Source organism: Seriola aureovittata, chromosome 14 (assembly GCF_021018895.1).
Source record: "Seriola aureovittata isolate HTS-2021-v1 ecotype China chromosome 14, ASM2101889v1, whole genome shotgun sequence".
NCBI classification, from domain to species: Eukaryota; Metazoa; Chordata; class Actinopteri; order Carangiformes; family Carangidae; genus Seriola; species Seriola aureovittata.
Window position 1 is genome coordinate 9,563,611 of NC_079377.1, and position 22,957 is coordinate 9,586,567.

At 41.9% G+C, this 22,957-nt stretch overlaps 2 protein-coding genes across 6 annotated transcripts in view; one reads left to right on the plus strand and one right to left on the minus strand.

Annotated features, from left to right (window-relative positions):
* Positions 1-871, minus strand: part of micu1 (mitochondrial calcium uptake 1) — a 29,679-nt gene extending 28,808 nt beyond the window's left edge. Inside the window, exon 1 of one of the 4 annotated variants that reach the window (XM_056395249.1) lies at positions 764-871. Coding sequence is in view for 2 of the 4 variants with exons in the window: in XM_056395247.1 (XP_056251222.1) it covers positions 694-695 (2 nt within the window). In the remaining 2 variants the exon portion in view is untranslated. Of the gene's footprint in view, positions 1-693 lie in introns of all 4 variants that reach the window. The other 3 variants (XM_056395247.1, XM_056395250.1, XM_056395248.1) reach the window with 3 other exon arrangements.
* A 5,924-nt stretch (positions 872-6,795) lies between these two features.
* mcu (mitochondrial calcium uniporter) overlaps positions 6,796-22,957 on the plus strand; it is a 56,040-nt gene continuing 39,878 nt past the window's right edge. The window contains exon 1 of one of the 2 annotated variants that reach the window (XM_056395389.1): positions 6,796-6,981. In XM_056395389.1, coding sequence (XP_056251364.1) covers positions 6,865-6,981 — 117 coding nt within the window. In that variant the 5' untranslated portion in view covers positions 6,796-6,864. The remainder of the gene's footprint in view (positions 6,982-22,957) is intronic. The other variant, XM_056395388.1, reaches the window with a different exon arrangement.

Sequence of the window (22,957 nt, forward strand, 5' to 3'; positions counted from 1 at the left end):
TACTTTCAGCAGAAGTTAGCACAACACTAACCTGTCTGAGCGTGATACGCTTTTATTCTCCCAAATGTCACATATATATCTAACCATATAACGTTAACATCTTCACAGGTGAGCACCCAGGACACAAAACCTGCCTTCGTCACGTGGGGGTGTGCCTGATTATTTGGTCCCCAACGGAGAGTCGGTGTTTGACATTAATATTTAACATATCACACTGTCACCAAAAGCCAGCATTAAACGTTAATTATAAACTGCTAGATGTCATAAATATAACGTTTCAGATAATATTATTGTTATGTTTATCATGTCAGAGCGGAAACGTGAACAACCAAACTTTTCTCGTGATGCACAAGCACATCAATGTTTTGTTTTTAGCACCAAGTTAAGCTCGTTGACAACAGTACGCAGTAAAACAACGTCTGCTGTTTGCTGTCTGCTATCCAGTAATAACCTACATATTTTCAACGTCAGTCCTAAGTTAGAATAACTTGTTATTGTTAATGTGACATAACTATCGAGTCCAGCGGTGACAAAATTGTTTCGTAGGGCAGCTAACGTTAGCAAGCTAGCAAGCTAACAGTTCACGTTAGGATAAATGTCTACTGTTAGCACCGGAAGCTGCTACTGATTATAACGGTTACACACTGCTCGGTTAGAGAGGTGTGTTAGCAAAGAAGCACCAAGGTTACTCACATGAGTGACAACACAAACGCCAGTCAGTCCAAAATGATAGTGTCTTCAGTGTTTCAGGGTACGTCTTTACCTCTTGTGTCTGCAGAGATGGAGCGCAACGCAAACAGCAGTTCCGTGTTCACCAGCAACGGGGTTGGGCAACATCTCCTCACCCCGCCCCATGCAGTTCAGACGGGTTACCTCCCTCTACTGCTGGGGATGCAGTTACAGTGCAAGTAAAATCAGATGAAAATCAAATGACCAGGCATTTAATCTCACCGATTAGAGACATAGCATGCTCTGATTCTGCACAGTTTCTCGCCACAAATGAGAGTTGAATAATCGGTGTGAAATTGGTAATCATCGAAAGGTAATATGAAGAAAACAACTTCACGGTTGAAAAGACAAAAGCACATTAATTTGAATCAGTCCAACCTGGTTTTATATACTACAAATTGAAGTTAAAATGAAAAGGTGAACAAACTGACTTGTACACAAACTGCATGACAAAGATGGTGATAAAGGACCCTCATATTACCAACAAATGACTTAGTATTTTTTCAGATCAAACATTTATTTGCATATTAATCAGGACAGGTACAATTAGAAACACAAGAAAGGTTCAGACATGCAATATCTAGAATTTCTTTATGGTCTGTTGTGTGTATATTTTCAAATACTACAATACAACTTTTGCAATTCTGTTTCTCATTTAAAAACAAACCCGTTTCAATATCATAACTGAATTGAACTGGGAAATAGGGAGTCTGCTGTCAGTCATGCATGCCTTGACAGAGAGCCAGCATAAAAATGTATCAGAACTTAATGACTTGCCTCTTTGCAGTGTGGCAGTTATAATTGTTGCCTTGAATACATATTTGCTGGACTGAATGCTTAATGTGAAAGGAAAAGCTGGTAAGCTGCTGAGCTGGCTGAGGATGTGTCATAGATGACTGCAGGTTGCAGGGACTTGTCACATCTAATCAAAGTGCGGGTCAGATTTAGGCTTGACGTGGCCTTACGTCAATGTTAATGAGATTATGAATGAACTGAAGATAGACTGCTAGACAATGCTGCACAGCAGTGACTGTTTAGTTGAATCTAAACACCAGTTGGGCCCTTTAAGAAATGCCAGGAATGTTTATCTTCCCCTCCACCAACATCCATCGACACAGTGTAATTAACTAGTAGATTTAAGTTTCTTACATCACTTATATTATTTCATAGCCATACACATATTCTTAAACTTAAAAACAGCTAAACAAAATTGTTCTGTGCAAAGGGCAATTGTCCATTGATTTTTTATTAAGTGTCATTGACAAGAAACATTCTGAGAATGCTCAGTTGCCACTTTGGTCAGACCCAACCCAATAATATTTACTGCTTAGCTCTTGGCTAAATGAAATGACTCAATACACCTGGATACACAAAGAAATCTAGATAATAAGTTAAGACATGCATGCAACCAGACCAGTAAATGCACATTTGTGCAGTCTTAAGAGCAGGATGAGGCACGTTTGCTTCTTTGCTCACATTACTCCCGTTCTGAACACTGCACACTGCTTAGAATGCTGTTTATAACAACATATTCTTTTTATTGTCATCCTGCTTTGCTAGATTAATTTGTGTTAATCTACAGAATGTGAATACACCAATCCTCTGTTACTTTGTTGTGTCAGATCATCAAATTCTCTTGAAACTTAGTTAGGTGTGAGGCATAATGCGAGGATGTTTAATGACTTTGGATTGATTCTTAAAAAATCTAATTAGAAAATGAAGCCAATTGTTTCTCCTTTGAGGATTCATGACATATAAGGAGCATGTGATTTAATGCATTTAGAAATGGAACACTGCCTTGACAAGTGGGGCCAGAATCTGAGCATTCTGTCAATATATTGCTTAATCAATACAACTATTACAATAACAAATGGACCTGTGGTCAAAAAGGTCAGGGGCAGGCAGTTCTCTGTGACTGTTTTCTGTGAGCTTGTTTGATAATTCATAGTTGCTTCATGTAGCTGCAGGAGTTACTGATTTCAGTAAAGTTTCATTGACGTTGAGGTAATTATTGACTTAACAGAGCAGCACTTTAATATCAAGTACACACTGAAACTAATATCTCCAGTTACCCTCTCTATTACGAATTACTATCTATACTAATCTCTTTGTCTTTTCCCACCAAGCAATTTTCAACAAACATCCCCCCTGCCCTCCCTCTTCCTCTCTTTTTAATACAGACAGCTACTTAGCTGTGCCTGCAGCCCTCCAGTGCAGGGTTCATTAATGGAAGCAATTTATTGCAAGAACCCCACAATATGTAACTGTCCACTATTGAAATTTCATATTGAATTTGAATAGCTTCACAACAATAGGGACATCAGCATGGGCTGGGAGTCCACAATGGTGGTGCAAATTTCTCTAATTCAAAGACATTCATCTTATTCACAAACTCCATGTCAGCCATTTATTCTTCGCATTAACATGCATAACATATTACATATTCAATCAATTGTCCAGTAGACATGTTTGGGTTTGGTAGACGAGTTTGGACACTGGAACTAATAAGCTTCCCAGAACTACTTTAAATACACACAACTTGCACATGACACATTCAAATGTCATACAAAATACATACACAATTGGTTCGTTTGGACTAGTTGGGAAGGAATAGCTGCTAAATAGCTGTTTTTAGATCTGTAACCATGTCTGAGGCGTGTAGTCATGGTGTAGGGTTCGCTGTCCTGGCCCATTAGACATTAGGTCTTAAGGATCAGCTAACAGCCGTGTAAACCGTAAAACACACCACATGTCATGTCCCTACTCAGGTTTCCACTTTCTGACTCTAGTGCTTCCCATTAGTCTGACTTAATTCGTGTGTAAGGTTAAGCGTGCAAGATAACTGTTTAGCTTGTGGACTTCATGTAGCAATGTAACAGCAATAGCGTTGCACACTAAAGCCAATCTGCTGTTGTGGCAAAGGTGGAGCAGAAGATAAGACAGGACTGCAGAGGAACCTCCTCAGCTCAAGTGTTTTTATTGCATAGCAAAGTGTTACTACCTCTGTGACTTGTTTGGTTTAAGAGGCTTTGTTACTGTTGATTGCCACATCAGACTCATGAATCTATTAGGGAGTGTTGGCTTTACGGCAACGACAGCGGCTTTTGTGCACCCAAGCCCCAGCTGAGCTGCTTTGTAGAGTGACAACTATGCTGAAACTTGATCCACAAGTTATACCTAAATATAATGGTGAAAGGCAGCTCAAGTGAAGACCTGCAGACAAAAGCAGGTTCCCGTTACAGCAGTCATGTTGCTGTGTGGTGTCTGTGAGCCTTCATGTGAAGTAAGCAAGAAAAGAAAGGGAGCATACACTGCCTATAAGGTTACATTATGTAGTACCTGATTGGCGGTATGACGAAAGAGAAGTTACACACCCAGGCATGCTTGCTTTCGACTTACCTTTTTATGCAGGGATCGTCAATGCTGCTAGGAGACATTTCAGTCATGCACAGACATGCAGACACGCACACACACACACACACACACACAGGCATGGATACACAGCTCATTTTGTATTCTGCTCAATTCATTCATCTCTGACCTTGAGATATGGGTACAGAGAGTTTTTAAAAGCAGTTCTGTCACTCTGAAAGAGCTTCTTTTTTTTTTTTTTTTTTTTACAGTATGTGGACAACTGAAAAAAGAAAAAAAGATTAGTGTCAGCACAGATTATAATTTGAATTGCATTAATCTTAATTTCGCTTGAATTTGTCATGCTCATACTGAATCCCTAAATTCAGAATATTTATGCTTTTGAAACTGGAATTTAGAAGGCACAATTTGAAATGAAAATCAAGCTTTGGACTATAAATATGAATAGACTTGTTTTTTTCGGTCCAGACCACTCTGTAAGTATATGTAAATATATTTACATATATTTAAGGTCTGAACAGCATTTTGGAGTAGTAGTGTCACTTGTACTTAATCTTGTTGTCTAGTGCCTAGTGTCTGCACTGTTACTAGCCATCTTTATGGTGGGAACTTGCTAACTTAATATTTCTTTGTTTCTTCGTCTTTCTTTATTTAACAATAGTTATGCATCTACTTTTATTTACTTGTGTGAAGCCCGTTAAGCATACCGATGAAAAAGTAGTATGATAAGTATATATTGAATAGATAAGATAAATCCAATTACTGTAATCATCTAGCATATACACTAGGTCACATTAGGATCCAACAAACTCAGATACTGAGGTCTGAGATATGTAGAGAAGCGTTGGTAAAAAAGTACTGGGTAATTACCTTTTGTATAGCTTCTGTTTATGAACTGATTATAATGATTGATTGATTTCACTTCACTGAAGCTTCTCTTGTCTAAACTGCTGACACACCATGTGCAAATACATACTGTCATAGTACAGTTACAGTGGTAGTATAAAGGTTTATGTGAGCCAGCGCTTGGTAGTGTTTGGCATCACACAAAGACTCGCTTTGTGATGTGCGATGCAGCCTCAAGGCCTTGAGCAGGTCCTTGTCCATAGCTGAGAATTTGCATTTAAATTGCATCGCCCACACAACCTGATGCACTGCACCTGAGGAAGTACAGAAGGAACTGGGATGAGTTCAGGAGCAATGAAATATTACAATTGTATTTCAGAAACAAACAGAAGACAACCACAATCTACAACCACAAAAAAAACAAATCTTTATTTGCTTTTTCGTTATTTATCAATTTCTTATTCTCTAAAGTTTGAGCCATTTTATCATATGAATTACCACAATGAAAGTTACAAAATGTTTAGTCTTGTATATCAATAATTCAAGATTTACTGTAAGCTATCTGATTTTACCCTTGACCAATACAGGTGTGGCAGACGGTATTGTATGACCGGCTTGGTCAAAGATTAAGGAGAACAGGATACATTCCACTGAGGGGAGTCTCCTTAACATTCATTGACCAAACAGACCCATTACCACTCCTATTACCTGCATTTACAGTGGTTGGGTGAGTCTACAGAAAACAAAGCACCTCATACTTGACTGCTTGCCCTTATGTTCTGCCTTTTAGGGACAGGGGCTCTGAAATGCATTACAATAATTATACATTAGGAAGTGGCCATGCTGTTTAAAAGTCATTGAAGATCACTTCAATTAGATTTGATCCTGTAGGTTTCTCTTTGGGGACATTGTCACAAGAGTGACTGAAGGACAAGCTAATATTAGACACAGTTGTAGAGGAATAGATGGCGTGGCCAGTGACAGCAAGCCTGCCAAGACGTAGCCTAACTGAGAGACAAGTTATATTGTGTCTGTCTCTTTCATGACAGCTAGAAATCTTTGAAGTGAAGTCACCTCTAGATTAAGTGTTAAGTGTTTTTTTTCTGTGGTAATAGCTGAGCAAGCCGGTATATGCTGTACATACAGCTACAGATGGGTATGGACACCATCTTTTACACTGTATACCTATACCCATGATTACTTGTTTTAATTTAGCAATATCAAAATAAACAAAAAAATTAATAGAGGAGATCAGGAAATTACTCTCAGTTGACTGTAGTTCTATTGCGAATTGATTTACAACTGTGATTTTTTTTTTTTTTTTTTAATACACAGGATCTATTTCTTCTAATGAGTTTATAGTTTTGTTTCTTTCAGTACTGTGCATTACAGATGTGTGTATGGTATCCAATACTAAGGAAAAAAACCACAGACCTCTACACTACACACAAACTACACATTCGTTATCTTGCAGGATTCCTCCATTGAGAGAGATAGGCTAATTTTCAGAAAGGGAGCTGTGATTACATTTTTACTCTCTCTGTTATTTCTACTGAACTCAAATGTAATGCAATTAAACATGCAAATACAGCACTTTGAGGGCCACTTGTCCTATCACAACACTTTGTTTCCTGTCACGTTTGTGCACATCTGTAATCAATTTATCATATGACATTTTTGTGACCTTCAGTAGAGTAGCTGAGTTATGGATGCGACAAGTCAAATGCAGTCTGTGCATATGTTTGTTTTGAATTAGCCAGCACAGGAGTGTTTTATCTAGGCATACTGGTGCAACACTGGGCATGTGTACGAAGCCGTAGTCCAGCCCCGCAACCCGCCCACCACCCTCCCTCTTCCCTTCGGTGCGTCTCGGTCCGCCCGCAGCAGTCTCCTTCTCGTCTAGGTTTCACTACAGAGATGGCTGCTAAAGTGTGCAGATCAGTACTCCTGTTGTCCCGGAGCAGCGGAGCGGTGGCCGGCAGCCTCCCCGCACTTGTTGTCTCTTCACAGCGACATCATCAGCACATAAGACCGGTAAGTCCCAGGACGTGTGTAGCGCACAGGCAGAGGTGTAGCACCGGGCAGGCAGGCTGGACCAGGAGGGAAAGCAGTGGCTGGGCTGGCTAAGGAAGTAAAGCTAACTAGCCTCAAGATTTTCCGTTCGCGTCTTTTTCTTGAGATTGCGCTGTACGGAAAGGTGAGGCACGAGATGAGTCATGATGTGTCCCAACCCGGTGTCGTGTGGGTATTTGAATCCACAGTGGGACGTAGAGCTTTGACAGAGGCAATGCAGTTTTTTTTTTTTTTTTGGGAGCGCTTGCTGAAGCCCATCAACACCCCCCCTGGCGCTGCCCCGCCGCTTACTGTAACCAGCCGTCAGACCGCTCTGCTTCCACATAATGCTTCATATCTCATCATTTCTCCCGCGTCCTTCAACTTTGCAGACATGTTCTTTTTTTTCTCCAGTCACGGTTGTTCTGGTCGCTGTGTGTGTGAATCTGAATGCGAGCCCGTTGAAGGTGTTGGATTTTTCTCTGCAGGAGATGTTGGGGTTGGTTTTGGTGACCGACGGCCGAGGATGGTTGCCTTATTTATCGTGCAGTTGCAGTACGGATGTTTGGTGTGAGCAGGTTTCTGTGGGTTTTTTTTTTTAGGCTGCAGTTTGCCGATCATCTCTCTGCTTCTACATGGTGTGTGTGAACTGCAGCGTGTTGGTGCAGCAGCAGAAACTCAGAATAATGAATGTCTGCACAGAGCTGGTGAGGAACACCACAGTTTTGCTTGTATGAGAGAAAGAGAGAGACGTACACACACACACACACACACACACACACACACACACACACACACACACACACACACACACACACACACATATGAGTCTTCGCTGAAACATGGAGAGCCCACACTTATGATGTCAGACTCTCCAGCCAGCCTGCTGTTTCTCCCCTCCCTTGCGGGTGTTTCCCCATTCAGCTGGGAGATCCTGGGTTTTCCTGCAAGCCGATTCAGGTCCTTTACACAGACACTGTAGCAGTAGATGTGACCTCACAAAATGCTTATAGTAACACGAAGGTAATTATGTTAACAAAATTGCCAGGATAGTGCACTAGTTGCACATGTTGTTCCTGCCTCTTGTGATCCACTCCCTCAGCTGAAACTCTCAGCCTTTACAGCAGCTGCCCGAGGAGGGAGGTGAAGCACAGGATGGACCTGAATGCGAAAGAATGAGGAAGTCATTGCAGCCCGGGACAGAATGCCCCCCTCTCTGTAGCTAGGAATACTGCTGTGTTATTTTGTGAGTCTTCCTTTGCCACACAGCTCACTCCCTTTTTATGTTTTTCTATTTCTTGCTCTGTATTTGGCTTTTAATCACCTTCCTCTCTTTCTCGTGTTTTTTTTCTTTTCTCACCCTTCCCTTACACAAACACGCGCACACTTGCCACAGGCCTTGTGAAATCAAATGAGGCTCTCCTTCCTGTGAAAACAGACCGGTCTGGGGGTTAAGTAGCTGTCAAAATAGACAAACTTGGTCCAGATCTCCACAACGGCCCCTGGCGCTGTCACCTACTGTGAACTATCTTAATAGAACACGTTTGCCCCTGTGGAGAGGAAGTATTCTCCCCTCTTCTAAAATAAGTGGTCCTATTTAAACCTGAAGATATTTAACAGGGTGAGCCATGTCTCGCCAGAGTTACCCCTAATAGGTTTTTCATTTTATTTCTGTCTGCTCAGGTTGTAGTTTTGTTTGCCTGTCATATTGTGTCTTCATCCATCGAAGCGTTGCCGCCGCAGCTCTTAAATCGGGCCTGTCACTGTGTGACAGCCAAGCCTCTGTACTCAGTTATGAGTCCTTCGCTGCAGTGTGGGAACTCTGTGTTTCTAGACTTGTGTCTATAAAGCTGCAGTGGGACACGTGCTAATGAGTTGCCATTAAGCATGTAGTGTCTGTTGGCGGGACATGTTGCTCCAAAGACACTGCTAAAGCCCAATTTGAAGCAGTGAGCAGATCGACTGCTGCTTCTATGACGTGCAGTCATGATAGGTCAACTCCCCAGGGATGCAAAGCAGACTGTGGGCTCCAGAGGCTCACATTTAACCTGCGCTGGATTACTATTGAGTCAGCTGTCATATAAAACGCTGCTGTCATGAAGTTTGGCAGAAGAGTTGAGTCATTGCAAATGAACAATTGTTGTATAAGGGTTATAACTTACGAGTTGAAGTGTCATTTTCAATAGTATGTGTAAATGTCAATATATCCCGACGCTGCATCCAAAAAATGGAGAACGTTGGAGTAAAGAGATCAAATCATGCTCTCTTTGGTTATTAATTTCCGTTTAAGCCGACACGCTATTAAAGCTGAGCAGTTAGTGGCTGTAGTCTTTGGGGGCAGGGGGTCAAAGCCCACTCCTGGCTTTTAATCCAATCAGAGTAGGAGTAAACTAATTTATCCCTGCTGCCTTCACAAGCTCTCTGCTGAAGTTATCCGGATTAGTGTGATAAGAGAGTGACTGTCAGCTAGTGGCTGTTGTGTTCTGAAGGTGATAAGACAATTGAATGATTGATAAACCTGTCCACACAGGCAGTTTCATTAATGTAGTCCTGCCATTTATGGGCAATCTGGTTTTCTGACTCCATTTATAATCTCACATTTACATGTATGACCGAGAGGGGAAACGGGTGTATTGTATGGAGGACGAAACGTTTTGACATGCAATGATGAATGTCTTATATTAGCGGCAGTGTAGGTGAATTAATGATTTCTTTCTTCAATTTGGAGTCTGATGATTGACAGGTGCGTGGCCCTCCCCTGTGTGGAAAATAATTAATGGCATTCAATGCTGAAGCCAGATTGACTTTTTATGACATTAGAGGTTTATGATGATGACCTGCATGTCTCTCCTCAGATGTTATCATATGGTGTCCACTTCTGGACCATTGGTCAGTGCAACTGTACTGCTCCATCTTTTCAGTGATAATGGATTGCTATCTGCACACAGACGCAATTTTAATGGGCATGAAGTACAATCTAGAGGGTTTTCTTTAGTGGGTGAGAAAATTGATTTGAGTTCTCCTGCAGGGTTTCACACACTCTTGCTAGGCTATATGAGGCGAAGTGCTGTGATACAGTTTCAGTCAGTCATAGGTAAAGTTACAAAAAAGATTGATTTGTTGACTGGATATTCCATTCAGTCCATATATCATGCCATGTTCCCAATACTGCTCCTTGTATGCTGAAACACTTTCCACATTAGCATACCAGTATCAGCTGGTTTGTGTGCGGTCGAAGTAGACCTGACTAACTATATGAATAAACTGTAGTAAAAGACACATAGAATGAATACAGTGAGGTCTATGTCAAGCCATATGAACAAGGAAAAACTCCAAAAGAAAAATTCAAACAACTTAGGGAGGGATCACTCAAAAGAGGAACCACACTCTCAGCGATGGGATTTATCAATTTGGCAGCATGACAAAATCAGATCAGCAGTATGATATATATAATATATAGATTACTGCCACTAAAAGGTTGAATGAAACATTACTAATTTGCTGTCCATCATTGTACCTGTCTATCATCATGTACCTCAGCTTTGGGTCGGACTGATATCTACAATCGAGAAGTTCAGTCCACTACAGACTGCCCGCTTCCTCACTTTTTGAATTAGTTTCAGATAGCGGGCTGCAGAGCACTGAACGGAAAGCAGAGGAGAAATGGCTAATCTTGCATTGCCAGGCAGACATGTTAGTCTATTCTGCTTGAGTGGCAGCATGCCTATCTTAGTTAGACCAATGTCTAGATACAAAATGACTACATTTTCCGTTCTATAGGACCTCAGTAGTTCTGTAAAATCTCGAATTTGTCCCAAACTGTGACCCCTGTGTGTTTTGTGTTGTTTGTATTGGAATTGGTTCCCCAGAACTGAGGCCTTGTTGCTATTGTGTTGTTAGTAAAGCAGAGTGTCTCTTTTAGTACTGCTGTTTGCTCTCATTTGTTTGTGTGTGAGCAGGGGAACAGTGTGAAAGGTGGACTTACAGTAAACACACAGCAGTTCATCATTTGAGCATCAAAATGAGTCACAAAAGAAATTAAGAGATAAAGAGACCTACCGCAATGGATTATACCACAGCAGTTTCAAGTTATGTAATCCACCATTCCTCAGATTCCTAACTTAAAAAAAAACAGGTGAGAAGGAGTATTGCAAACATATGCAGCAGTGACAGAGAAAGCAAGGTCAACACCCTCCCCTTTCAAATTCACTTCACATACACATCATGGGCATCATAAAAGTAGATATTATGGCACAACAGTCATATTGGATTGAATTAGATTGTACAGACACCATGCTCAATGTCTTTATCAAAGCAAAGTTATACAGTTTAATGCGTTCTTTAGAAACCTAGTTGAAGTTTGGCCAAGCGCCCACTTCAGCGTTTCATTTTGTTAGAGGACATCTAACATTTGTCATCTTGACATCAAAGTACTGCGCTTACTCAAGGGTAGGGCTGGGCAATTAACCGAAAAGGTATCATAACAGACATTTAGAACCTTTCGCCAACTTAATCTTGCTCATGTCGGTTAATTCGGTTAATCCTTTCCCCAGCGTGTGTGTGTGTGTGTGTGTGTTCATGAACTGTCCCCTTGAAAAAAATACTCCCTAGTGTTCAGTCACATGCCTCCGCCCCGTCCAACAAAGTCTGTCAAAGCGAAGTTCTCCTGCATTCATTCAAAGCAAAGCTGGCGATATGGATGACACGAGCGCAAAAACACTGAGCCTCAATCTGAGCAGCATATACCTTAAAAAAAGAACGCCATGTCCACATTTTGGCTTCAGTGGAGATGACACCGAACAAAAAGAAGTCAAATGCTAACATTGCAGAAAAACAATTTAGGCGACCAAATGTAGCGCCACCAATTTATTTAATCACTTGGAACACAATCGCATTGCAGAATTTGATGAGTGCATGTGATATCGGCCTGCCTTACTCAAGAGTGAGGTAATAATGCAGTTTATTAACGGATGATCATCCTCACTAAAAACATAAAGAAACTAGATCCCACATGTGTATCCAGTACCTTCATGACCTTCACTGCTGATGTCATGGATTGTCTCACCATCAAAGCAAGACTGTGTTGTCATCTTAGTGCAGTGACGAAATGCTGATGGCCTCAGCGGCTGTGTTTCTGACAGAGCTCCTGTCAGCTCCGGTGGCGATCACCTTGGCGAGCAGTAGTCAGACTAATTTCCAAGGTCTGCTGCGGTTCAGGAGTTGTATGGCTGACCTGGCGGGCGCTCTACACTGGAACTCTGAGTGGTGCATTTGTTTCTTTTTGACACTTTTCTAGTGAGTTTCTGTCATCCTTCTCACTGCTTCCATTACAATTAGGCTGACAGGTCTGTGAAATGTTTGAGAAGAGTTCAGTGGTAGCGTAGTTATCTATGAAATAAGCACTAGAAGAGATAATATTCCTACAGCGCTTAGAGATCCCATTGACTAAAGTAGGTCATTATGCTGCAATTGTTGGATATTGTATTGTGATAATCTCGTTACAACATCTCATGGCTCTCCTTGATGTTTTTTTAACATTCTGGTTAATTGCCTCAAGCATTGCTACAAATGAAGGTAGTCCAGTTGAACCACATACAAAAGCAGCTTCTACTGCAGGTATTTTGACACATTCCCCCTGAACAGATGTGAATTTCGCAGTTATATGATTGCACACTTTTTCTAAACAAGGTCCTTTCACCCAATCCATTGGCTTAGAGAGGAAATACTCCTTTTTCCTCTCCCTCCTGGGCTGTCCTATATCTCCCAACATATACCGGTGGGTGTCCCGTTTCCCCTGCGCTCTTCTTTTCTAATTTCCCTGAGCTCTCTGAGTCAGCACCTGCTCAGCATGGTAACCTTTCTCACTCTCACCAGCTGATTGCCCTCTGGTCAAAAGAACTGTCCTGGAAGGTGAAAAGGTTTAGTATTAGACACTTTACTGAAGCTAGTGCTCTGTATTTGGCAAGCGTGGTTGCTGCTGCAATATCCCTCCATCTGTCTCCCTGTTTGAATACACAGTTATTATTTTAATGCTTTGAGTCGACTCCTTCCTAGACTGAGGGGCCACATGCTTCTGTAATCAGCTGTTCATTATGGAGATGCTGCAGCGTTGTAATGGATGAGACTATTGTGATGGACAAAGTCCTCATTAATACTCTGGAAGGGATTTCACCCTTGAAGTGCTAAATGACTGGTGAACCTCTGCTGTTGGCATCGACTAATTAGCTGCTTCCCATGTTTCTGTGTGGCCCAGTGTGTCTCCAGTCAAGTCTGAAAAAGGACATTAAACTAGGCCAATGTGTGTAATGTGATGATGGATGGCAGCAACGCTTGGTTACCCCCTCTCGTCTATGGGACGTCAGGGCTGGTGGCGTCCTCTGCCAGGAGGGCAGGTGAGGCTGCTGCGAGAACCTGAAGGTCATCGGGAGCCCAGCCTTTCATGCCATTAGCCATGGGATCGGGCTCATTATTGTGACAGCAAAACAAATCTGTGGCAATGCTCGGTCCAAATGAGAGCTGTAAATTAGACTCGGCAGGTTGAGCTTGTACGAAGGTCGGCTGTGTCCAAATCGGTGAAAGAATAATGTGTGACAGTGTGTGAGAGCATTTCTAGATCGAGGTGCTCTGCTGTCATCATGTTAACATGTACTTCAGTTTCACTGCAGTTGTAAAAGCAAACATTTCATATATTTCATCCTCTGAGTAACTCTGCATAACTCTGCATAACATTGTTGTTGGGAATTATATGCAACTTGTATTGTTGTGGGCTTCTGTGAACTTGGCAAGTTAGAAATTACACAGGGTAAACAACAGTACAATGGAGGAAGGGGGGGGGGGGGGGGGGGATCAGTTGTATCTGCGGGCCAGAGGACTTTAAAAATAGGGCAGCCTAAATTGCAAATAGTCATGAATATGCTAATGTGTTACCTGAGTCTGCTCATGTGTGGTTGTCCACCTCTCTTTTGTTGGAGCTGTCCACCTACTGGCTGCTCTCAACGTGCCATAAAACACAAAATTCACTCCACGGAAATGGGACAAGATGCATTTGCTTCCTGTCGCACATCGATCCCGTCTTGTTTGCTTTTCAGTTTCAGTTAAATTTGATAGAACTTTGCCCCGCAACATATCAAGACTCTCCGCTATGCAGCTAATTAGCGTGAGGGCGGGGTGGGGTTGACCTCTCCTCCAGGAAGTATTGATTGATTGTTTGTTGTTCATAGAAGTTCACGGTGAATTAATACAAGCAGCAGAGGATAGGACAGTCGCTGGCTGGAGTGTGGGGACATTGACAGTGGGTAGTGACACTTACGCTTTTGATAAATAGGTGTATAACTTTCAACTTGCCTACTGCTTTTGCCCATTTTTTCCTCCATTTTCCTAATCTCACCATGCCAGTTCAGGTGTGTCCTCACCTTTTCTCCCTCTCGGAGGTAACACCGTCTTATTTGGATGTAACCTTCCTATTTTAAATGCCTCTGAGCTGCAGATATACATACCTGAGGAAAGCAGACACGCTAGAGTTTGTTTCCAAATGAAAGTAAAAACCATTATCAGATTATTGTGCGTAGAGCTTCTTGTATGCCCCATGACAGAGCTGCAGCTACTGAACACAAACTGCCCAGTGTTTCTGCCGAGATCCACTTATCTACATTGCGTTTTTTTATCAAATTTAAAACAATACAGCATATTGAATCTGACGGATCCGTGAATCACAATTGTGCAGTGGAAAGCAGAAAACAATCATATCAGGGCAGGGCAGCAAGAGGAGAGTCGTCAGCGTAAAACGGGCAGCAGGAGAGAAGAAACTGGCTTAGCTGTCAGGAGTGAGGCAGCTCTTAATTGGAATTGCTGCCTCCTATGTATGAATGAGCCCTGTCTTACTTATTACTGGAGTAATGGCTGGGAAGATGTTCAGGGGAATGTTGGGATTCTGTGATGTGAGGTTTCCTCCGGCCTCAGGCTCACCTCTTTTTATTGAAGAGAAACTGGGTGAGCAAAGCTGCCTCTCATTACAGCGTTCCCATGTCAGTGCCAGCAGAACTGAAAGGATTATTGCAAATGTCTAACCACAAGACACAGTTTGGCTCGAAACTGGAGTTTTATTCAGAAGAACCATCACCCCTGTTTCTGACAAAATTAGTAGAAATACTAATATATATATATGTGTGTGTGTGTAAAAACGCTCAGTCAAGTGTTAAATTAACTTTTTTTTTTTGCTTGATATCACTGCTGCTGCCAACTTCAGATAGCTGTGAATATCCTCCACAATATAATGAATGATCTAAATGAGATCATGTATGTTGGTGAAGCAGGAAAATTTAGCTGATTCGAGTATTACTACCCTGTAAATTATTTATGCATGCATACAAGTCACTTAGAAACTCTGTCGGAGGGATAAGTAATACATTACTGGGTATTCAAGGACAAAATTGTGCTCCATTAGGTTATAATTTAACCAAAACAGATATATAACAGTTAGGCAGATGTCAGAGAGAAACGTTGAAAGGTGAATAAAGCCTCAAATTACAGATCAGTTTCAAAAGGGGTACCCCTGCAAACTTAAACTTGGATGATAGCGCTTTAATGTGTGTGGATGCCCCCCCCCCCCCCACCTCTGCACCCCATTCCCCCAACACACACACACACACACACACACACACACACACACAAACTCATAAGTAGTCCTTTTGTTCCTGCTGGATCGATGTACTGGGTTAATGGCAAGAGAGCTTGACATTTTCAAGTTTGTTACACCTTTTTCGTCCCGGTGATTTGAGAGAATGGGCCGGCGTCTCCTCTGATAAAGCCAGTTGATCTCTGAGGTGTGCGGAGGGCAGAGGAGGCCGCTCTGCTGGACGGAAATCTGCATGCACACTAGAGTTTATCTGTATGGTGAAACGTAGTGGTGTTGAGTTACTAGGGAAAGGAGGGCCCTGCAGGCCATGGTTAAACAGGATGTATAGAGAGCTGTGACATCATACTCGTGTTGAGGTCATTGTGGCTAGTGGGAGTGTGTGTTGACTTGAGAAGAATTATCTCTCCATGGTGGCTTAGGGAGGCGTGGTGCCAGGCAGACTGCCGTTTGTTGTTTTCTTTTTAGCATCGGCTCATATTGCTCCTTTTACCCTCAGTGGTTGGCACGCATTAGTTACAGCCATCACAATAGAGCTTGTTTAAAGTTGCATACATATAATACCACTCCACGGTCTGTGCCAAGAGAGAATTAAAGAAGTGTGCACATTTGACATCCTTTACAGGGTATTAAAGCAGAAATTCAACTTGTCATCACATATTCTCATGATCAAAATGCGAAAAAGTAGATTTATGATATGCAGAAATATACAGTATTTGCTGATACAGATACATTTGCATAATTATTATTTTCTACACAAATGCAATTTGCCAGTACTTTGTGGAATTTCTGACATGACAGCCATTTAGGCCGTGGTTTCATGCTGTTTCACAATTCAACAAACAAAGTAAAAAGAAAAAAAAAAAAAAAAAAAATATATATATATATATATATATTAAAAAAAAAAGAGTTGCTCTTTGATGATGCCACGGGTTAGCAAACCCTTCATCATCTTGGCGAGGTTGCGGAAGCTGTCTATATGAAAGGTGAAGGGGTCCTTTAAACATAAAGAAGAAGGCACACAGATACAAGTGTGTGCCTTGTTCATGACAGTTAACAGGATGTCTGCCACCCATAAACAACACTGTACATTAGGGTCGTTCTTATCCAGAAGCTTCAAGGCCCATTTTTGCTGACTCACAAAACTTTGTTATTTCTGTTTTGTTCCTCTTTGCTTTCCCAACATCAGCCTGCTTTCTGCCTGAAATGAGCTGTCTGTATTTTCTGAATGATGCTTGTGGCAAGCTCATTACACAACCAGAAGTCAAGAACTGAGCCTTAACTGAGATTGATCACACTCTGAGCACATCCAGGAAGTCAATGAGCCCCAGAAAGCAAGACTCTGTTCGGCCTAGCGCCCAGTTTGTTTGCACTGTAATTACCCTGATTGTAGCAGTGCCATGCTAGATGCAAGCATACACAGGGGATTCACCATGGCTAGAACAAACAAAAATGCACACCTTTGTCCAACAATGGACTCTAAGCCCTCAGGTCGCAGTTTCTTTAGTGTGTTTTTGCTTTATAGTATTTTTTATCGTAGTATCTGCTCTCCAAGGTCTAATGGTTTTCCTGTTTATTGGAAGCCTCTCATCTGACTGCTTAACTGCTAGTTTTAAATGAATCAGGAGTCTGAGCTTTGAGTCTTGCTTCTTTTAATTAACTCCTATCTCAGCACAAGTGGATCAATGGCTAGAGACACACGTGGAATAAGCATGCCTATTTTCTGGGAGCTGAGCTGAGGTCGTACAGGAGCGAGAAGTGGTGGGGAGGGGTCAGATGTGTGGTATTGCAGTGGTGGTGGTTATGGCTTTTCTTTTGCTGCCTCAGCACTTTGGAGCCTCATTCAAACCGACCAGTCATTTTCAATGGTATTCTATATTTCTTTGTGGACTGAAGGTTTTGACCAGATAATCCTATTAAGAGGGGTATTGTGCAAATGTTGCTCAGCCTGGGAAATATTGCATAATTATCATATCACAGTTTTGACTATATAGGAAGCAGGAATGTATTAATGCAGTATTACTGTTGACTGACTGCACTGCAGTGTATTTGATTTAGCTCTTCCATTCACATGCATTGTTTGAATCAATCTTTTTGTCACAAAACAGTGATACATCATGAGAACAAAATGATCTGTAGAGTCATCTATTTTCTATTTCTACTATAATTGTTGTGATATGACTTAAAAGTTTAGTGCATATAGAATTTACTCACTGCAGGTTCAAATGAAACTATCTACTAGACTGTTGCTGAACTGAAAACTGATGAATGACTTCATTTGCAAAATGTCTTGATCTCTACAATAGGAGTGACACTGGGCGATGCGGATAAAATCTTACATGGTCTGGGTCATTTGGGATACATACTGTAAAATGTGATTTAATGTACATTTACTCTAAATTTCCTGTTGAGCCAATTGAAAAAACTTACTTGAAAAATCAAGATACTTTTCTCTGCTGCAAAAAAAGCCTTTAAATCTAATATTTGCAATTCTGCCCATTGTTTTTTTTTTTTTTATCATTGACTACAATGACCTAACACAATCAGACTGAATTAAAGAAGTTGCTGCCTCGTTATAAACTGTACCGAAAAATCTCTTACACTTGACCAATTAATGTTGTCTCACAAATATATATACATAGACCCAACTTTACAACAGGCCAATTTATCATGGACTACTGTAAAACAGTGTTCCTTATAAAGTGGTGTTCTTTCTTGTTGTATATGAAAGTCAGTAAGGACTTAGAAGGGACAACGTGTGAGAGATACAATCTCGTCTCTACTCAAAGGCACCTCCGGGAAGCGGGGCAGTAAGTAAATTGCTTATGTAAATAGCTCCGCTGCTATAATCCATTGTTGATTAGGTCTCTGACGTGACAGTGCGACGCAAAAGATTTTGAAATTCTTTTGTTCTTGGGATTAAAAGACCACTTAACTCTTGACTCGCAGCAGTGTCATCAGGTCATCAATCTAAGAAAGGATATTCAGGAAGAACAGCAGCAGCTCTAGGAGATACGGCGGTGTTTGAATAAAAATGATGGCGACTCATGGTCTCATTAGCGGTCATTGAGACTGAGTGTGTTTGCTAACCAAAGCTGACAGCCATAATTGTTGTTCTCGGTCATCGAGTTAACGCCATGTTGTTTGTCGGGGCTCGTCTTTATGTTGCAACTGGAGCGCGATATCATTAATTCATGTAGGCTAATGCTAATTAGCATTACCAGTGTGACTGGGGAGGACTTTTCCCTTCACTTCTGACAGCGTGTTCAGACTGTTACTGTTACTTTAAAGGCGCTGAGCTGGAGGTCTGTTTTGTTGCTCACTTAAGAAGGCTGGGGCTTTGCTGCAGGTGTGCTGTGTGTCCAGCTCTTTGTTCTATGACAGACCTCTGAGGGAAATGAGAAATACCTCTCACTATTCCTTTTTGTGCATGTGCTTGCTTCACATCCTTTCCTTGCTTTACGTTGGGGAAGAAGCTGCTGACCTCAGACATGCCTTTTTTTTTTCCTCATCCTCATTCCACACATGAAGGTCAAAAAGCAACGAACTGCAGAGTCCCACAACCTTCTGGCAGAGGTGGTTAGCGGTGACCCTGCTGCCTGCTGTCTTCACTCTGATGTCTGGCATGTGTGTATGCGCATACCCCGAAGGCTTGCATCAGCTTGAAACACACGCACGCACACAAGCTTCTCACAGCTTCACACACATAAAACCTGCTTTCCCCTCCTGAGACCGGGGATAGTTAGTCAGCTGTTTGTGTGAAAGCTTGTTCAGAGCCTTTGATTTGAAATGAAGCTGTGAGCAAAAAGAAAAAGCAACATGGAGAGGTTGAGATACTAGACATTTCCATTCTCACTGTACTGTTACTCATCCTTTGCCAGTTAGCTAGCACTCCACCATTCTATAAATAGGATGGAGGAGATGGTGGAGAGGAGACCTTGTTGGAGAATGCATTTCCATGGAGACGGTCTTCGTTGGGCTTTGGTTTAGTGAGCAAAGAGTCATTGTGCAGGACAGGATTCTGGACTAGTTTAGCTAAAGGTTTTACATTTCATATCCAGTTGTCATGACAGTGTTTCCATAGCAGTCTGGGAAAGCTCTCTGGTGGTTGCAGCAGCATCTACATTTTGCTTGGGAAGTAACAAGTAACAGGCTCCTGCAAATCACTCTGAATGTAAAGTTTACCCAGCGTTGCTTCATACCACACACATGCACAGACTGTATGCAAAGCAAATACAGCACTGCTCCTTCCCCTCTGCATGCAAAATATCCTGTGAAGCCAGGCAAAGAAATGCAGATTAAAATCTTATTTTCATAGGTCAGTCTCTGAGAGAGAGAGAGAGAGAGAGAGAGAGAGAGAGAGAGAGAGAGAGAGAGAGAGAGAGAGAGAGAGAGAGAGAGAGAGAGAGAGAGAGAGAGAGAGAGAGAGAGAGAGAGAGAGAGAGAGAGAGAGAGAGAGAGAGAGAGAGAGAGAGAGAGAGAGAGAGAGAGAGAGAGAGAGAGAGGAACATCTCAGGCTTTTGCAGTGCAGTGGAATCTCATGACCCACTGGCATTTGAATGTGTCTTCCTCAGTACAATTGAGCTCCATTATGTTGCTCTTAAGGTATTTAAAAGTGGCCACATGTTGAGCATGTGGCAGCCATATTAAATTATTTGAATGTTTCACTTCAGCTGTTTCCTTGCTCTGCTAGAACAGAACTGTTGTCTGCGGGGTATTGATCTAAGAGTGGGCGTGGCTGTTTGCTGTTCCTGTGGCACTTGAGTGAAAATATGGTTTCCATGGTGCATATGGAAAAACCCTGCTGATATACATCTCTGACCCTGTTATTTGTGTATCTCCTGTGGTCTTTTACCTGCTGTGTAGGCCAGCCGCAACTGAGCCCCATAACTTCTCCCTTATTATGCAGGGAGAAAATGATCCGCTCCTCAGAAAAAGATTACTGATTTATTCCTCCATACAGCTGCAGCATGGAGATCAAATGCTTGTCATCTAGGCAAACCGTTACTAGGTATTCAGCCTGGCTGTTGTTTTCCCAGGGAAGAAAAAAAAGTTAAGCAGTGAGGATGCAGAAGAGCTGAGCTTTGCATCAGAGCGGATCAGTGATGTACCACCAGCTGAGCTTTCAACTCGCACCGCCAGAGCCTTTACCGACCTGGGTCCTGAGGGGAGCCCTGGGGAAATCCCAACCCGGGCATGAACTGCATGGGAAAGCAGAGGGATGCAGGGGGGTTGGGGTGAGAAGAAGGGGAATTTAGGAATATTTCCATTTTGAAGCGTGTATAGCAACACAGTTGCAGTTTTTTCTTATTTGTTACCAGCCTTTTTAAAGTTACAATGAACTGAATTGTCTTGTAAATCCAGGTATTTTACACTGATGTTAGGGGTATGTGAGTAATTCTACTCGCCACAAACCAAGGCCACAAAGTGCATGTGCATGTGACTAACAGAGGCAGGTTTTTGAGGCGAGAAGAGAAGTAAATATACAGGTTCCTGGAGCTGCTGTTGCCTGGGTAACACTTTGCACACCGAAAATGTTTTTCCAGTAGAGAGTCAGGTTATCCATTACATTATCACCTTTTCTCTGCTTCTTATGCAAAAATGACTTCTCCATTCTTGGTATCATCTCATCTAGCCAACAAGTCCTCCAACTTCAATGACCGCACAGGATGTTTGTCCCTGCCCTCTGATATGAGCGTCTCCTATGAAACAGTGCACCTTCATGGCACAAAAAATACTTTGTTTGATTTAGGAAAAAATTTTATACTACCGACTTCCTCCTTTCCTCTCGCCATAATTACTATGGCCCCAGAGGTCACCTAATAATAAAATGTAAGAATGAGTCACAATAAGCTGCTTGCACAGATGACCTATGCTCATTTTTTACAAGATGTCAGTTTCTATCTAGCAGGATACCCATTTCTCTGCACTGACATGTACTTAGTAAAAAGCCTTCTTCACAACTTGGCCACCGGGCCACTGCTCTGCCCTGCACTCTACACTACTTTCCATTCAGCCGGCTGTTTGGAATAAATGTAACGCTATGATGCACAGGCAGCGGCAGGCGGTTTTCATTCCAGTCTTGAATTATTGATTTGCCTATGAGGCTTTCCCTTCAAATTTATACCTACTTTGATGCAAAATTAAATATAAGTTATTATTTTGTCAAATATAATCTGAAGAGAGTTGCTACTGCTTAAATTTTATCTTTTCTATTGCTTATTTTTGCATTTGTCACAAAAACCCACAGGGAAAATGCATAAAGTGTAATTTCTGTAGTCTGTCTCTTTATTGCCATTTTAGTTCACAACTCTGTTTTAATCCTGTGCTTATCTGACATCTTCCTACACACCAAAAATACATTTTGTGCATCTACAGCGGGAGCAGGTTCCTTCACATATCGAAAGAGACAGCAAAAGCCACAAGGCTACTGCTGTAATAAGAAACAGAACTAGATGGGGTGGAGGCGTGTTGAAATGCTGTCTGCGATACCTGTACTGGCACCTGAGATCAGGACTAGAGGCGTGAGCGTGGCAGTGGTTGTTAGGCGTACGACAGGAAGACACATTGAGCTTTTAGGTTCAACCAAATTACACTAAGCACCTGTTGCCTACATCTCTTACATCTCTTCATCTCTTTACCTCCATCACGGTTATCTGTCCGTTTTTTACCATTTCCCTCTTGCTGCGTTTAAAACTCAACACCATTTGTGACTAAAACACGACTTCCAGTAGCTGCTTTGCAGTGGTTTGCTTATGGAAGTCTTTTGATGTAAAGGAGCAGCACAAAGCGTTGAGTTTGCATTTACAGTGTCTTAAATACAGTAGCTCTTAAGCTGGGCCATAATACTGTGGGTCAGCGAAGTTACTTCCTGAAGTGTGGGTGCAGTGGAAATTATATACAAGCTCACATCATAACGCCTAAAGTGTGTTATAACGATCCAGTTAAAGAGGGATACACTGTAGGTGAGATGACAAGCCCTTTGTTCAAGTGGTGTGGGTGGGAGTGGCGGGTAATGCTGTCGCCCTTTATCCTACAAAATCAGTCAACGTGAATCTTTAAAATGTAAAATGATCCGCTCAATCAGCCTATAAATATTCTAATACCTGATTTTGAAGGGTTGACGAATTGGGAAAACAGTTTAACATATGGTGTCAGCAGTCAGAACATTACTAGGGATGTCGCTCACACGGCCTTCACACTATATTTTTGATACTGCGTTTTGAATTTCACAGCCTGTATAGCATGGAGTAGAGCCACTTTAATGTATTTCACAGAAGATAGGCAGTGCTACTAAAATGTATTTGAATTTGACTGATTATTATG